Source organism: Littorina saxatilis, linkage group LG7 (assembly GCF_037325665.1).
Source record: "Littorina saxatilis isolate snail1 linkage group LG7, US_GU_Lsax_2.0, whole genome shotgun sequence".
Taxonomy (NCBI): Eukaryota; Metazoa; Mollusca; class Gastropoda; order Littorinimorpha; family Littorinidae; genus Littorina; species Littorina saxatilis.
In genome coordinates this window covers 12,093,030-12,111,426 of record NC_090251.1, presented here as the reverse complement: position 1 = coordinate 12,111,426, position 18,397 = coordinate 12,093,030, and the positions used below count along the sequence as shown (strand labels likewise).

General features: G+C 41.2%; 1 protein-coding gene and 1 long non-coding RNA gene across 2 annotated transcripts in view; both read left to right on the top strand.

The window, feature by feature from the left end:
• Window positions 1-206: 206 nt before the first annotated feature.
• LOC138970296 (uncharacterized) lies at window positions 207-3,042 on the top strand. The gene is made up of 3 exons (XR_011456878.1): window positions 207-688; window positions 1,180-1,410; window positions 1,998-3,042. It is a non-coding gene; the product is annotated as an uncharacterized lncRNA (long non-coding RNA).
• Window positions 3,043-13,766: 10,724 nt separating this feature from the next.
• Window positions 13,767-18,397, top strand: part of LOC138970710 (stabilizer of axonemal microtubules 3-like) — an 18,211-nt gene continuing 13,580 nt past the window's right edge. The window contains exons 1-3 of the mRNA XM_070343197.1: window positions 13,767-14,014; window positions 15,686-15,874; window positions 16,320-16,487. Of these exons, the coding sequence (XP_070199298.1) occupies window positions 13,892-14,014; window positions 15,686-15,874; window positions 16,320-16,487 (480 nt within the window). The 5' untranslated portion in view covers window positions 13,767-13,891. The remainder of the gene's footprint in view (window positions 14,015-15,685; window positions 15,875-16,319; window positions 16,488-18,397) is intronic.

The window sequence follows — 18,397 nt, the reverse complement described above, 5'->3', positions numbered from 1 at the left end:
CACCTGTATTTAATAATAAATACAGCTGTATATATTTTTAAATACAGGTGTAATTATTTTTAAATACAGCTGTATTTATGATTAAATACAGCTGTATTTATCATTAAATACAGCTGTATTTATTTTAAATTACAGCTGTAATAGTTATGAGCCAAACGGCTTTCCATAGTAGGGGTACGGACACCGGCGCACTTACTCTAGTGAAGTTATCAGAAACCGAGATTGCAGCAGACGACAGACAGGTTGCGCATGTTTTCTGCGCATGTGACCCCGTGACCAGGCATAATTAAAAAGTTGTCAGCGGCGTTCGTCAGTCGATCTGTCTGTTCACCGCCAACTTTCCTATTCCTTGATTCTTCTTGCAACTTCCAGATAATGGGATGCAAACATAAATTTAGATTGTCTCATCCTTGTGATGGAGTTGGAAATCATGGATTCACCCGGCAGAGAAAATATATAGCTGATTCGGCCAGTCGACCAGTGCATCAAGTCTTCCGATAGTTTTCGAAAACTGGAACATCTGTTTTGTCAGGGATTGTGGTTGTGTTTCAACCACGAGCAGAGATGAGAGAATTGTTTGTTTACTGCCGATGAACTCATTCAAAGCCTTTTGTTGAACGTCACGAAACATATGACCCATGGTTTTGACCATGTTCTGCTGAAGACGCAACGGAGTCCACATTTGAAGGTGAGCGAATTTTCGAATAGATAATCCCAAACACATGTATCCCCAACCCTTCAGCAGGTTATTTGAAAGAGAGAGAGAGAGACTGAGAGAGAGAGGGAGAGAGAGAGAGAGACTCAGAGAGAGAGAGATTGGGTAGCGTGGGTATGGCAGCTCACTCATTCAAGTAGATCTCAAACTCAGTCTGTGCACCTAGTTCAGTTGTAATTTAGATCTAACGACCAGAAGCAAATGACAAGTTAGGGGATTTTATGTTTCCTCTCTCAGATTGATGTGATTTTTGAAAGCGAAGGGGAGGGGTAAATCTGTAATTTAAAGATTCATAGCTGAATATGGAAGCAGCAATTTTCGAGTGATACCAAATACAGATTATATTTCATCAGGTTTACACATCAGTTGTCCAGTCACACAATTTCGGCTATCGGGTGTAGATCTACATTATGAATCAGAAGTTATTTGACACATAATTATTAGGGGTATTGACACTTTTGCAGGTGGAGTATTCTACATTGATGACTGATAGTGCTGTAACAGCAAATTGCAGAAGAACTTTACAAGAAGCCTCATATCCAGTGGAGCTACAGACGTAACAAAGAGACATCCGTTTACACAGCGGATGCTTGGGGAACTGCATGCAGGCCGAACACGGAAAACCCGAGGCGACATGCATGAGCAGAACTAATCTCTTGAGGAATAACAACAGAAGGTCAACTCTTCATCTCTGAGTAAGTTCAGACACCTATTCTTCAATGGTTTAATTAGGACATGTTATCAGAAAATACAAGATCATCTGTGTGTGTGTGTGTGTGTGTGTGTGTGTGTGTGTGTGTGTGTGTGTGCGCGCGCGTGTGTGTGTGTGTTGTGTGTTGTGTGTGTGTGTGCGTGTGTGTGTGTGTGTGTGTGTGTGTTTTTGTGTGTGTGTGTGTTTGTGTGTGTGTGTGTGTGTTTTCTAGTGATACATTTTTATTTTACATTTTTAGTTAGAGCTTTGACTATTTACACACTTCTAGGAATTGGCTTTTAGACATGATTAATTACCTGTCTAATTACCATTTTGAGTTATGCACATGTTTGCGTTTATGCAAAACAGCTTGTCTTCAGCTAGGTTGTTCTTCTTCTTGGTTGTGGTGGTGTTTGTTTGCTTGTTCCCTCTGGTTTCTTTTTTTATTTGAGAAACTCTGTGTGATAAGAGAGTGAGTGTACAACGTACAAAAGCAAAAAAATAAGTAGATGGAGAGGTGAACGAAAAAAGCTGCAGTGTTTTGGCTTAAGGACCATACGCACTAATGATATTCTGAACTGTTTGTTTCAGTAACAGTCTGATGGACAAGAACTATACAGTGGAGAGGAAGTGGATTTACCTTAGCGGCCAACTTTTTCAAGATTTATCACAAAAAATTTTCAATCAGAGGGCCTCCAACATGTCAAAATGTACCGGACAGCAGGCTGATTAGCCAGTGGTCACAACAGTGCTTCAAATCAGAAAAAAAAGTGTGGACCAGTGAGAAAAAAAACACTTTAGGCCTAAGAGCAACACTGCAGTCGACGATGTTTGGAAACAAATCTACTGAGGGTTTTATTGACCGCCGACCCTTATGAACCTTAATTATGCCAAGGGATAATAATGTCCAGGCAAGTGATGAAAAGCCTCACAGTCCCGATACACATTTTCTGCAAATAAATATGACGCACGGCCAAAACCTGCACATCCAAGCTTATGAGTACTACCATCATGTGTTAACTTTTTCAACCAGCAGTCAAACTATCATGCTGGCAGTGAATGTGGGCTACCTCGTGCATATTTCCGACACCAACACTTTCACAAAATATGCACTTTATGATTATTGTTCACTATTATACGATCAACATGTGTGTGTGTGTTTTTTAATTTTTTTTATCTCGGCTCACCATCCAGAAATAAAACTACTCCATAAACACTCAAACACAGTCTTTTTCGGAAAATGTCTATTGAAAGATGAACGAAGAGTGTATACTTGCATGTTTCTTGAATACAAGAATGAATGCTTGCATGTTGCTGTTAAATGTGTTCGTTCAACTTTAGCAGTATGATTCCAAACAGTATGTGTTTGTGTGTGTGTCGAAAGAAGTGTTGTAATAATTGTGAATGTAGATTATTAGTTAAGTGTGTCTTTCTCTATATTGTTGTTGCTAAATTGTATTGTTGTACATTGGTATGAATTAGTAACATATGGAGGTGTTTAATGAAAGATTTAATTTGAAATAAATATATATGAAGGATCATGATATAATTACTCATGTGTGACTTCTTCAATGGTTTCGAAGTATGCACATGCAGGTATGAGATGTGGAATGATCCTGAGTACATGTATATGGCTTCTGAAAATAAAAATATAAATAAGAATGTCTTGTGATGAACACTAGAACCTGTAAACAATTAGTTACTTTGTTGAAAAAAATGTGTGCATAAAATAAGCAGCAGGAGGGTATTATCTGCTTAATTTTCAATCAATTCGATTAGCATTTTGATCAACTTATAATTGCACAGATGGGTCAAGCTCGGTTGCCCTACTCTGTACTGTACACAGATGTCACTGCCTGCACTTGGTGCTCTTTGTGTGCTAGCTAACTGGGAATCTAAGCCTGCAAATTAGATTATTTGGATAGCCTGAACGACTGCAGAGTCTACTTCTTGAAAAGATAAATCCTAACTTCACTCTCAACATAAACCATAAAGTACAATTGGGTTAAATATGTTTTGCTGTGGCATTATGTTCATTGATGAAAAATAGCAAGAAAGATCACACTGTAAGCATGCAAGAACCATATATCCTTCTCTGCATGCGTCTCGTGCTGTGTGCATTATCTGACCTGACTGCTTTGCTATCGTTCTACATCAACAACCAACCCGTACCTGATGTGGATGGAAAACAAAATTTCTCTCTTTCCTCTCTATCTCCCTCCCTCTCTCTTATGGTGCGCAATTTTGGACAGACATTGAGAAAAGCTCCATAAAAATAACAGTCTTGAGCAACAAAAACAATCTTACTATTTCATTCAAGAAATACACGTAACCAATCTTCTTATGTTTTCTCAAATCTACAACAGATCTACACGTCAGATTTCGCGCAATATTTTTCCTTCAGCCAATGAAGGCACAGCTTGTTGTCTTGGTTTGATTATTAGGGGAAGTAAGTCATACGTAACTTCCGTTCGGTCTAGAACAACGTGGGTTTTTGTGTGCCAAAATCCGTGCCGTTTTGCAAAATAACAGCCGTAGCAACGTCTAATTGGTATAAATCTGTAGCTGCCTGATAGTTTAATGTATACTTGATTTTATCATAGCCGTTGTTTTGCTTTGCTAAGCTGTGTATGGCAGGAATGCGAAGTTTGTCGACGAGGTCGAGAGAATCAGTATCATCTACTATATAATACTGGTAGGATTTTCGGTGGTTTTTCGATTCCTGTGACCAAACCGCGCGGATTTGTGCCTTCTCCTTCGGTTGCTATGCCAACGTGACCCAGGAAATCGATTCCGCTAGGTCCCGACTTCCAATTTTGTCCACGAACAAAGTTTGAAGAGGTTTGTCTCGCAAATTTGAGCAGACAACAGTGAACTTTGACCTGAACTTTGACATCGCGGCGAAAGAGATCTGTGATTGGTTCTTCTTCAACTTTCGGTTCGACTAAACACGCGACCGCACCTCAGACGAACCTAGCTGTGTGTTTTATTTCTCTACCCCAGACGAACCTAAAATAATAAGAAGATAGATAGATCTGTTTATCTGTTAATGGAACTCCAAAATATTCCATAGATTTGTTTACTAAATAGTTCGAAACATTATCACCTGATAAGTCGCCGTATAACCTTATAGGTTCCAGCGACTAAATATTTTCCCCCGGTGCAACCATAGACATGTACGTCATCATGATCTCCCCTTAATTTGACCGTTATTTTGGCTGTCTTAGTGAAATGGTAAGATATATCTCTATGTTTTTTACATGTAAGTGTTCGGAAAAAATACAGTTATAGCAGTTATGTACAAAAATAAGCAGCATATGCTCTTTTCGCCAAAGTAAAGTCCTTTTTTCTTCTGGTTTCTTATATGTGTCACAGCACACCGCAAGCTTTTAGGCGAATAGCAAGTGAGTGGTATATATATATCATCAATTTTATAGTAGGTAACGGTGTAAATTACTTGCCATGTTCATGTCAAATATACGTTTTCCATATTCCATATGTGTCATTTAATTGTGTGTTGCTTGATGCCATGTATGTATATGTGTGTGTGTGTACATGACTTTAAATAAGCATGAATGTGTGCACTCGATTGTGTGTGTGAACCATGTATATATTTTCTGTTGTCAATGTTGTCAATTACATATGTTATACTATGTGTTTGAATCATTAAGTATTTTACACGTCATACTTTTTTTCGTATCTTCACGATGGCTAAAACCCGTTTAAATTTTAATGCTTCCAACTTTCAAAGCGCTGCACGGCTGGGAAGAGATGCGCACTTTTATCACTGTTGTTCATGTAGACGTAATCATGGATTTATGCAAACGTCATACCTGCTGTATTTTATTTTGTTTGTTTGTATAGTCGCGTGCGGTCGCGCAGTCTTTTTGGTCAGTTCCGATTACCTCCCATTGATGCGAAAACCTATATGACTGTTTTTTGTTATTTTTCTCTCTGTTAATTCACCAGTGGCTATGTAACATGTGTTACAGAATTGCACCGGTGTAAGGGTTAACATTTTATTTTTCACCAAGAGAATATAATTCATTATATGCGGGATAATGTGCGGGGGGGGGGGGGGGGGGGGGTGCAAACAACATTTTCACAACCTTATAGGTTCCAGCGACTAAATATTTTCCCCCGGTGCAACCATAGACATGTACGTCATCATGATCTCCCCTTAATTTGACCGTTATTTTGGCTGTCTTAGTGAAATGGTAAGATATATCTCTATGTTGTTTACATGTAAGTGTTCGGAAAAAATACAGTTATAGCAGTTATGTACAAAAATAAGCAGCATATGCTCTTTTCGCCAAAGTAAAGTCCTTTTTTCTTCTGGTTTCTTATATGTGTCACAGCACACCGCAAGCTTTTAGGCGAATAGCAAGTGAGTGGTATATATATATCATCAATTTTATAGTAGGTAACGGTGTAAATTACTTGCCATGTTCATGTCCATTATACGTTTTCCATATTCCATATGTGTCATTTAATTGTGTGTTGCTTGATGCTTGATGCCATGTATGTATGTGTGTGTGTGTGTGTGTGTGTGTGTACATGACTTTAAATAAGCATGGATGTGTGCACTCGATTGTGTGTGTGAACCATGTATATATTTTCTGTTGTCAATGTTGTCAATTACATATGTTATACTATGCGTTTGAATCATTAAGTATTTTAGACGTCATACTTTTTTTCGTATCTTCACGATGGCTTTTTACCCGTTTAAATTTTAATGCTTCCAACTTTCAAAGCGCTGCACGGCTGGGAAGAGATGCGCACTTTTATCACTGTTGTTCATGTAGACGTAATCATGGATTCATGCAAACGTCATACCTGCTGTATTTTATTTTGTTTGTTTGTATAGTCGCGTGCGGTCGCGCAGTCTTTTTGGTCAGTTCCGATTACCTCCCATTGATGCGAAAACCTATATAAGAAGATAGATAGATCTGTTTATCTGTTAATGGAACTCCAAAATATTCCATAGATTTGTTTACTTAATTTTTAAAAGATAAGTTCGAAACATTATCACCTGATAAGTCGCCGTATAACCTTATAGGTTCCAGCGACTAAATATTTTCCCCCGGTGCAACCATAGACATGTACGTCATCATGATCTCCCCTTAATTTGACCGTTATTTTGGCTGTCTTAGTGAAATGGTAAGATATATCTCTATGTTTTTTACATGTAAGTGTTCGGAAAAAATACAGTTATAGCAGTTATGTACAAAAATAAGCAGCATATGCTCTTTTCGCCAAAGTAAATTCCTTTTTTCTTCTGGTTTCTTATATGTGTCACAGCACACTGCAAGCTTTTAGGCGAATAGCAAGTGAGTGGTATATATATATCATCAATTTTATAGTAGGTAACGGTGTAAATTACTTGCCATGTTCATGTCCATTATACGTTTTCCATATTCCATATGTGTCATTTAATTGTGTGTTGCTTGATGCCATGTATGTATGTGTGTGTGTGTGTGTACATGACTTTAAATAAGCATGGATGTGTGCACTCGATTGTGTGTGTGAACCATGTATATATTTTCTGTTGTCAGTTACATATGTTATACTATGCGTTTGAATCATTAAGTATTTTACACGTCATACTTTTTTTCGTATCTTCACGATGGCTTTTTACCCGTTTAAATTTTAATGCTTCCAACTTTCAAAGCGCTGCACGGCTGGGAAGAGATGCGCACTTTTATCACTGTTGTTCATGTAGACGTAATCATGGATTCATGCAAACGCCATACCTGCTGTATTTTATTTTGTTTGTTTGTATAGTCGCGTGCGGTCGCGCAGTCTTTTTGGTCAGTTCCGATTACCTCCCATTGATGCGAAAACCTATATGACTGTTTTTTGTTATTTTTCTCTCTGTTAATTCACCAGTGGCTATGTAACATGTGTTACAGAATTGCACCGGTGTAAGGGTTAACATTTTATTTTTCACCAAGAGAATATAATTCATTATAATTTATATGCGGGATAATGTGCGGGGGGGGGGGGAGGGGTGCAAACAACATTTTCACAAGCACATAACCAACAAAATGACATCGCATGCGCAGCACACAAAGTGCGTAGCACGGGTACCACTAGTACCTTGTATAAACCATAAGAAAAGACCCCCCGTCCATCACAAGTGACAGCCATAGGCCACGCCCACCTCGTGACGAGTGCCTGTGTTGGCGCCCGTTTCGCAGCGAAGACGTCCAAGTGAACGTTTTACCGTCGCGCCAATGAAGCGCGGTTCTCACGGCAGGCGCGGCTGTGCAGCGCCGCGCGTGGCAGCTTTATGAGGTAGTGCACACAAGATAAAAATGGCGGCCATAGTGTTGGGGTTTCTTCGAGTTTCGCCGACGAAACTTTCTTTAATATGGCGGTTATAGCGCATTAATTGCACCAATTTAGGGTTGATGAAAAAATATTTCAATTCTAGATCATTTTGAAGTACAATTTGACTGAAAATATTACCTTTAACGATCGTATTCTACGACGTTGTCATAAAAAACATTTCTTCCCTAGTAGTCAATGTGGTTTCGTCTGCCAAACTCTATCGCATTGCTCATTGGCTGACATTGTGTCCGCCATTTTAAAAGCGCTTGCACAGAGCCAATGGTTTCCCTAGCAAAGAAAGCGTCTTTCGAAGGCGATCATGTTAAGAAACGCTGCCAGCTGCTGCGCTTTTGAGGTGTAGTCTATCAGTTTTGCTTCAGCTGGAAATTACACAGCGTCTAATTTAGTTTTAGCACTCACGGTTATGCACAGTGAATAGGCACACTGACACACGTGTTCACTCTACAAGGGAGAGTCAGTTTTCGGTGTACACAGGCTGATATCAACAGTTAAAGGCAGAGTAAGCCTCCCGCAAACCATCTCAGATACGGTCAGGCTTTTACACACAGTACAAAGACCCTTTCATTTAAACACTCACCAATTGAGAACATCCTAGGTGCCCTCCGTAAAGAGCGAACAATTTTCAAAGAATTTATTTTTGCGTGGTTTATCTTACCCCTGAGCCATCGTGAACCCGTGTGATCCAGTTTTCCTTTTTCACAATGCAGTCGTCAGTTAGTCATGAATGCGACTCGATGTGAGCTTATCTACAATAGCATGTTTTTTATGCACGAAACAACGGCTGTGGTTCACAAGAACTCTAGCGATGGCTTTTGACTGTTGAGAGGAACGGCGATTTGCACTGATAAACCGTCTGCTACGACCCTTGCGTGACCCTGCTTCCGGGCTTTTCTTTTTTTTAAACTTTCACAACTTCGAATTGTTCTGATCTTGTCTTGATGAAAAACGAATTCTTTTATGATTAAAGAATGTTTGTGTAACAAGCTGTCAATTTATTATTTAGATTTTAAAAGTTAGGTCTAGCGCAAAAACGAGGCGCCGTTGTTGTTGACGAACAAGTCTACGAAAATAAATTCTTTGAAAATGTCTCACGCTCGACAGAAAGCAGCCAGGATGTTCCCGTTCGGTGAGCGTTCAAATGGAAGTATGCTTGTACTGTATTTAGACGCTTGGGGAGCTCTGTGATGGTTTACGGGAGGCTTACTGTGCCTTTAAAGTCTGCACTAGGGAGAATCTTTTTGTTTACAGACTGATATCTACGTGTTCAGTCTGCAAGGAAGTTTTTGATTGAGACATGTCAAAGGAAATGAATATATCAGTATGCTTGCCACTTTGTAAGATCGAACATGTGATCCTTGCCGTAGCAGTGTGGATTTAAATGAAGTTGACGAAGGGAGGAAGCCGGTGTACGAATATCGAACACTTTCTCGGCTGTAAAAAAAAATGTTTGTGAATGTTGTTGTTTCTGTCTGTAAAGCCAGGGGAAGTGCATGTTAATTGTTTAATCAGTATCATTTTTGCTACAGTTTTAACTGCCACTCCTATGCGACATGTCTTTCTTCTAACCATACTATATGATGTCGGGAGCAGATATCATGGAAGATAAATTGCCATTATTTAATACTAACTTTAAAAGAAATAATGAGTGGCTGCTGACACCAGTTCATCATGTTTAAAATCAAGGATAAGCCACAAATTGTTTATAAGATAGCTAAAATTCTTCAGCTTGAGGGGGGCTTTGCCCCCCAGACCCCCCAACGAGGCGTTGCCACGCTACCCCACCTCTACCGACCCCTGGACCCCAGGTTGTTACCCCCCCCCCCCCCCCCCCCCTCGGGCTTAACTGCTCCGCTCCTGGTGTGTGTGCTGTTGTGCGGTCTTTTTACCACTTCGTGTTAGATGAACATTTCAATGGTCAGGGAATAGTCATTTTCAAAGTTAATTGTAATGTTCTCGAAAATTGTAATTATGAGGAGTCATAGGATTGTTTCCAATCGCACTACTACGCATTAGGGTACTGTACTGTTGAGTACGGTGTTTTCAGTGTTGCCGCACACTTGGGTACCGTGAATTGTGTGTGTGTGTGTGTGTGTGTGTGTGTGTGTGTGTGTGTGTGTGTGTGTGTGTGTGTGTGTGTGTGTGTGTGTGTGTGTGTGTGGGTGTGTGTGTGTTAGAGGAGAATAGACAAGAGATGTAAGAACAGGTTTTCATTTCGTTTACTGTAAAGTTGGTGTTTTTTTCACCGTAACTACGTTCAATTCATAACAAAAAGCGTTTCTTAATCAATAGATTCACAAAATGTTGTAGGTGTACACCAGAGGTGCGTTGCATAGAGCGTTTCGATCTGTTCGCGAAGAGTTTTCATGTTGTAGGAAACGCTATGTTCGCGGCGAACTGTTCGCGGCGAACTCAATTCTACCCTCTCTACCTATTTTCAAGTAAATGGACCCATCTCTTCGCTGACAGCCGAGTCAATGCATGTATATTGAGGGCGATCATCCGAACAGTCGCTTTGTACTTGGAACAGCCCTCCCTACCCGCACTGACAAAAGTAGACGAGTCCAATCGCTTACAGCTCAGTCCATGAGTACATTTTAGGGGTGACGGTATGCAGTGGCCCTCAGGATATCTGTGTGTGTGTGTGTTTGAGTTTCGTACCCCACGTGGAGAAGCAGGACCTTTCCTTTTCTTTTTTTTGGTGGTCAGATTTGACAGTTAGATTTCTTGTCGAGTCCGTGGAAAAGCGTTGTGGTCTTCATTTCATTCAATAAAGGTGAATGTTTCAGAGTAAAAAGCCCGTGTGCGCGGGCTCTCTCTCTCTCTCTCTCTCTCTCTCTCTCTCTCTCTCTCTCTCTCTCTCTCTCTCTCTCTCTCTCTCTCTCTCTCTCTCTCTCTCTCTCTCTCTCTCTCTCTCTCTCTCTCTCTCTCTCTCCCTTTCTTTTTCTTTCTCGATCTCTCTACCTGTCTCTCTTCAGTCTCTCTCTCTCTGTCTCTCTCTCTCTCTTTCTCTCTCTCTCTCTTTCTCTCTGTCTCTCTCTCTCTCTCTCTCTCTCTCTCTCTCTCTCTCTCTCTCCCTTTCTTTTTCTTTCTCGATCTCTCTACCTGTCTCTCTTTCTCTCTCTCTCTCTCTCTCTGTCTCTCTCTTTCTCTCTCTTTCTCTCTCTCTTTCTCTCTCTTTCTCGATCTCTCTATCTGTCTCTCTCTCGCCCCCCTCGCCCTTCCGCACACACGCGCGCGTATACACACACACACACACACACACACACACACAAACAAACACACACACATACACACACACACACAAACACACACACACGTATACACACATACACATGCACACGCGCGCACTCACTCACACACATTAGCATGCACACACATACATGCACACACATACACGCACAAACACACACACACGCACAATCACACACACACACATATACACACACACACCGTCATATACACACACACACACACACACACACACACACAGACACACACACACACACATGCATTTATTTATTAAGGAGATTTCTATAGCGCATAACTAAAAGCACTATGCACACGTGCACACACACAAACACACATACACACACACACATGTATACAAACACACCCACACATGCACACGCGCGCCCTCACTCACACACATTAGCATACACGCACACACACACACATACACACACATATATACACAAACACACATAAACAAGCACAAACACACTGACACCCACACATACACTAACACGCACATACACACATGCACACACAACACACACGTACACACACACACAAACACACACGCACACATACACGCACACGAACACACCCACTTACTACACACACGCACACACACACACATACATACTCGCACAATCACACGCGCGTGCGCGCGCATACAAATACACACAGACACACACACGCACACTCACACACACACACATGTATGCACACACATATATATACACACACACACATGCCCAACCACAAACACATACACACACACACCACCCTCAACACACACACACACACACATACATACTAACGCACACACGGACAAACACACACACGCGCGCGCACACACACACACAAACATGCACTTACATACACCCAGACACATACACACACACTGACACATCCAGACGCACACACACACACACACGCTGGAGGCTTGAGAGTTAAATTGTGCTGACGGTGAAAACTCCTGATAACTAATAGTCATTTTGAGCTTCAATGCATTGAGGTGTCATTTGGATCATACTATTGCCAGTATTGGATTATGGATACATGGTTCATTACGTAAATATGCACCATTTCAATGTTACCATTGTTGTGTGAAAGTGGTTGTTGTTTTTTTGGTTTGGGTTGGGTTTTTTTGGGGGGGAGGGGAGTCAGGAGAATGTCTTTTTTACCTGATCCAAACGAGTTGAATTTTAGTCTCAGAATGCACCAGATTGCACAGATTTTAATGTACCATTTAAAACATTTTCGGGGGAGCATGCTCCCGAACCCCCACAGGAGCTTGTATCAAATCGCCGGTCGATCATTATTTACAGTCCACTACTACGATACAGTAGTAGTATGTCGTAGTAGTGGACTGTAAATAATGATCGACCGGCGATTTGATACAAGCTCCTGTGCGAACCCCCCTAGAAAAAAGAGATTTCCTCTTTTTATATTTAGTCAAGTTTTGACTAAATATTTTAACGTAGAGGGGGGAATCGAGACGAGGGTCGTGGTGTATGTGTGTGTGTGTGTGTGTGTGTGTGTGTGTGTGTGTGTCTGTCTGTGTGTGTGTGTAGAGCGATTCAGACCAAACTACTGGACCGATCTTTATGAAATTTGACATGAGAGTTCCTGGGTATGAAATCCCCGAACGTTTTTTTCATTTTTTTGATAAATGTTTTTGATGACGTCATATCCGGCTTTTCGTGAAAGTTGAGGCGGCACTGTCACGCCCTCATTTTTCAACCAAATTGGTTGAAATGTTGGTCAAGTAATCTTCGACGAAGCCCGGGGTTCGGTATTGCATTTCAGCGTGGTGGCTTAAAAAATAATTAATGACTTTGGTCATTAAAAATCGCAAAATTGTAAAAAAAAAATAAAAATGTATAAAACGATCCAAATTTACGTTTATTTTATTCTCCATCATTTGCTGATTCCAAAAACATATAAATATGTTATATTCGAATTAAAAACAAGCTCTGAAAATTAAATATATAAAAATTATTATCAAAATTAAATTGTCCAAATCAATTTAAAAACACTTTCATCTTATTCCTTGTCGGTTCCTGATTCCAAAAACATATAGATATGATATGTTTGGATTAAAAACACGCTCAGAAAGTTAAAACAAAGAGAGGTACAGAAAAGCGTGCTATCCTTCTTAGCGCAACTACTACCCCGCTCTTCTTGTCAATTTCACTGCCTTTGCCATGAGCGGTGGCCTGACGATGCTACGAGTAAAATGGCATTGCGTTCAGTTTCATTCTGTGAGTTCGACAGCTACTTGACTAAATATTGTATTTGCGCCTTACGCGACTTGTTTCATCATCACAAGAGTGAGTCCCACCCCTGAATACACACATAACGAAAACCACACATATCCATACCCGCACCATCACATACATCCTCGTACATACTCTCGTTTATCCTCTATAATCATGAATACATTATGGTTTATATTATTGCTAGTCAACTTAATCAAAACTTAAAATATGATATCTATAATTAAAATGTAATCATAAGGTGGGCAATAAACGCTTCTTTCTGTCAAATACTGTAGAATTAGACAACCATTTCCTTTCAGATACAGAACAAGGCCGATAAAATGTAGACGCTAGAGGGATGCGGGGATGGGTGGCATACTAATTTGGCTCGTCGTGTCAAGTGGCCCGTGATCAGTAGAACCGCACTAGCTGCGCCATCGAGGATCCTCAAATCACAATCAAAGTTACACCCCTTCCGCACTTCCTGTGAGTGGCTCCCCTTGATCGCTGTATTGTTTGCCTAGCAACGCGTTATCGCTGCTTGAGATTTCTGTACATGAGCGAAAGAAGGAGGCACAATCCCTCTGCTCCTAGTCCGCTGTAGGGGAAAAAACAACTCGTGCTTGGTGAAGAAAACACGCAAAAATGGCTGAGGCTCAATTCAAAGAAGTGAAACACGGTCAGTTTCGTCAGGATTGGAACCAGACTAGCTCAGGGGTGGGTCACCATTGGAAGCCTGGCTACTACTTCCCCGACACTGAATTCAGGGTACGTATACATCCACCCGGAGTTATATTGATTACTGTACGATGCGTTAGCGTTGTAAACTCAAAGCTCACTAACCAGTTTCAGTATATCAACAGATTCAAGAACCAACTGGACACACAAATATTTATGAAATCAAGTTTGTATGACTATGAGTACGATGAGTGACCATTGTTACACAAGTTACAAATTATGCATGCAACACAAACCAATGTATCTATACGATGTTGTACTAATGATTGTGATGGGACGTATAAAGGCCGCGAGGCCTATCTCATTCAATGAGTTTGTCCCTATACCTATATGTTTCAGGATAGAACTCCGTTTTATTACGTCTGTTATTGTATTGCAGTCTTATTATTACAATAATACAAAGAATCATACCTGAGGGTCACCATGGGGGGGGGGGGGTCTGTGCACGTGCACGTTGAGGCCAAAAGTGCCATGCACAGTGATCCACGGTGCACGTTACGAAAAAGCTCCATGCACGGTGCACGCCGGACCTCTGTGCACGGTGCACGCTACGAAAAAGCTCCATGCACGGTGCACGCCGGACCTCTGTGCACGGTGCACGTTATGAAAAAGCTCAATGCACGGTGCACGCCGGACCTCTGTGCACGGTGCACGCTACGAGAATTTCCCCATTCCCTGCACGTTACGTCCAAAAAGCCCATTCCCGGTGCACGCGGTAAAGCATCGCCCCCCCTCATACCTGATCTATGTCACTGATTATTCGTCCTTTAACCAGAATTGTATCATGACTATTGTTTGTTTGTGTTGGGTGTGGGAGTGTGTGTACAACAATGGTACACCTGATTGTGTCAGGGAATTTATGATTGCAAAAAAAGCTAGTGCATAAATATTGAGGGTATAAAATGATATGTGTTTACTGTTGTGTTGATGTTTCAGTTAAAGGTAGATAGAGAATACTGAGGGCCCCAAAGGGTTTAAAATCGTGATCGTGATTGGCGTTTTTTGACCTTTCTGTGACCGTGATTGCCGAAATTTCCATTTCTGTGATCGTGATGGGACTTTGCCCGTGATCCGTGATGACAAAAAAAATCAAGTCTCGTGATCGTGATCGTGATTTGTTTTCGTGATTGTGATGGGCATTATTGCAAAGCATTTTATTTTCAACGTACATTTTTCACAGCTGTACATGTATCACTCTATGATCCTCTATTCGTCAAGGTGTTTGTGATCGTGAAAACAAAAATCAAGGTAACTGTGATCGTGAAAGCTAAAATTTCCCTTCCCGTGATCGTGATGATACCCCCCCTTTGGGGCCCTCAATACTAAATGACTTGCTGTGTGATTACAGATTTACAGTAGTTGTTTTTATTTGCAAACGAAAGTGTGTGTGTGTGTGTCACTGTGTGTGTGTGTGTGTGTGTGTGTGTGTGTATGCATGCGTGCATGCTTGTGTGCATGCTTGTGTGTGTGTGTGTGTGTGTCTGTGTGAATGAGTGAGTGCATGCGTGCATGCTTGTGTATGTGTGTGTGTGGTGTGTGGGTAAAGGTAATTCCCAGTAAAAATGGAATTCTAAGACATTCTACATTGAGAGCTCATTAGTAGTTTGTGTTTCACGACTTAATTATAGTTGTCAGGCTATTTATGCATGATATATATATTCCTTTTGCTCATTCACTTATCTGGTGTGTGTGTTTTTTCAGACACTTCTGAAGGAGCCGCTACCCCCGACGCTAGCCAAGCCAGATGAAGTGACACGTGACCAGCATTTTAAAACCACCACTGGTCTTTTCCACGACCCAAAGCATCCCTCACTGCTGTATGGAGAGATGATCCACAAGAAAGCCCCAGGGCACTGGAAAGTCAACTATGTCAAAGACCTTGCGGAAAAGGTGAGCTTAGCTGGGTCGTTTCAGCTACAGAATAATTCATGGTAATATTAAGACTTATTTTCAGATGGAAAAGGGGAGTTTAGCTGCTTTTAGTTTATGTTTATAACTAGGTTAACAGAAGCTTCTTCTTTATCTTCGCTCATGGGCTTAGACTCCCATGTACACTCGTGTTTTTACACGAGTGGAATTTTTCGTGTATGACCGTTTTTACCCCGCCATTTAGGCAGCCATACGCCGTTTTCGGAGGAAGCATGCATGCTGGATATTTTCGTGTTTCTATAACCCACCGAACTCTGACATGGATTGTGTGTGTGTGTGTGTGTGTGTGAGAGAGAGGTGTGTTTATTGGAATTGCAAAGCGCTTGGAGCTGTGATTATGGACTTGTGCTATCGAAAAATGATTTATTATTATTATTATTATTATCATCCTTTTTTCTGTGTTCAGCTGGGCAGTGGTGGCTGGCGCCAACCCCTGACGATGGGCAACCAGCAGACCGAGATGCAAGCCGAGTACAACGGGCACCCCGGTCTGAGGGAGAAGTACAAGTTTGAAGAAGTCTACTTCCCACAGAACTTCAAACTTCAGGACCACAACAAGGAGGGACCTTCTAAGGTACGTGTCAGTTAAAACGTTCCAAAATTCAGAATAACAAGAAGGGCAAAGCCCATACGACTCACATGCTTTACACATTTTTCCTACCAAAATACATGTGACCTTGACCCAAGGTCAAGGTCATCCAAGGTCATGCAACACAAAGCTGTTAATTCAAGACATAGGAAGTACAATGGTGCTTATTGGCTCTTTCTACCATGAGATATGGTCACTTTTAGTGGTTCACTACCTTATTTTGGTCACATTTCATAAGGGTCAAAGTGACCTTGACCTTGATCATATGTGACCAAATGTGTCTCATGATGAAAGCATAACATGTGCCCCACATAATTTTTAAGTTTGAAACAGTTATCTTCCATAGTTCAGGGTCAAGGTCACTTCAAAATATGTATACAATCCAACTTTGAAGAGCTCCTGTGACCTTGACCTTGAAGCAAGGTAAACCAAACTGGTATCAAAAGATGGGGCTTACTTTGCCCTATATATCATATATAGGTGAGGTATTGAATCTCAAAAACTTCAAAGAAAATGGGAAAAATGTGAAAAATAGCTGTTTTTTAGGCAACATTTATGGCCCCTGCGACCTTGACCTTGAAGCAAGGTCAAGATGCTATGTATGTTTTTTGGGGCCTTGTCATCATACACCATCTTGCCAAATTTGGTACTGATAGACTGAATAGTGTCCAAGAAATATCCAACGTTAAAGTTTTCCGGACGGACGTCCGGACGGACGTCCGGACGGACGACTCGGGTGAGTACATAGACTCACTTTTGCTTCGCATGTGAGTCAAAAAACCAAGCATTAGGAATGTTATAGAAGCGTTTCATTGTGACAAAACAATACGATACAGTCATGTCCAGGGCTGAGGTGCACGAAGCAAAAGTGGGAGACAACCAAACAGGTGAGGACAAACCGCGGCGTCTGATTCGTTGAAATCACAACAAATCTCAATTTCAACCAATCGAAGACCGCGGCTGACTCCCACCCGGTTGGTAACTTTCTCGTGCACCTCGGCCCTGGTCTTCGACCCAGCGGTCTTTTAAGTGGACGGACACTTAAAATTGCTTGTTGTTTTATTCTGAAGTTAGGAATGTTGCCATGGTAGTCCATTTGCTTTTGGATTTCTCCCAATGTTTAAAAACATTGGTTCTTCTTCTTCTTCTTCTTCTTCGTTCATGGGCTTAGACTCCCACGTTCACTCATGTTTTTAGCACGAGTGGAATTTTACATGTATGACCGTTTTTACCCCGCCATTCAGGCAGCATACGCCGATTTCGGGGGAGGCATGCTGGGTATTTTCGTGTTTCTATAACCCACCGAACTCTGACATGGATTACAGGATCTTTTCCGTGCGCACTTGGTCTTGTGCTTGCGTGTACACACGAAGGGGGATAAGCCACTAGCAGGTCTGCACATAAGTTGACCTGGGAGATCGGAAAAATCTCCACACTTAACCCACCAGGCGACCGCGGCCGGGATTCGAACCCTCAACCTTCCGATTAAGAGGCCGACGTCTTACCACCACGCCACTGCGCCCGTCTAAAACATTGGTCCTAAAATGGAGGGGGACTCTCTATTGGGAATGACAAATTTTGGACCCTCCAAAAATCTCACCCCAAAATCAATTTAATTCCCAAGTCGAGTTGCATTAAAAGGTAGTTATAACTGCTCAAAAACTCATTATCTCTGTAAATTGAAATTGTAAACTTTAATTGTCAGGTTCAAGACATGCAGTCATCAGGATATTTCACTTGAAAAACGGCTTCAATTAAAACTCACTATTATCTCTGTAAATTAGAATTGTACCTTTTAATCCAGGTTCAAGCTAGTCATCAGGATATTTCACATAATTTTATGATGTGCATTATTTGTTTATTCCTAAAAGATTTGGATAATAATTCACACCTGT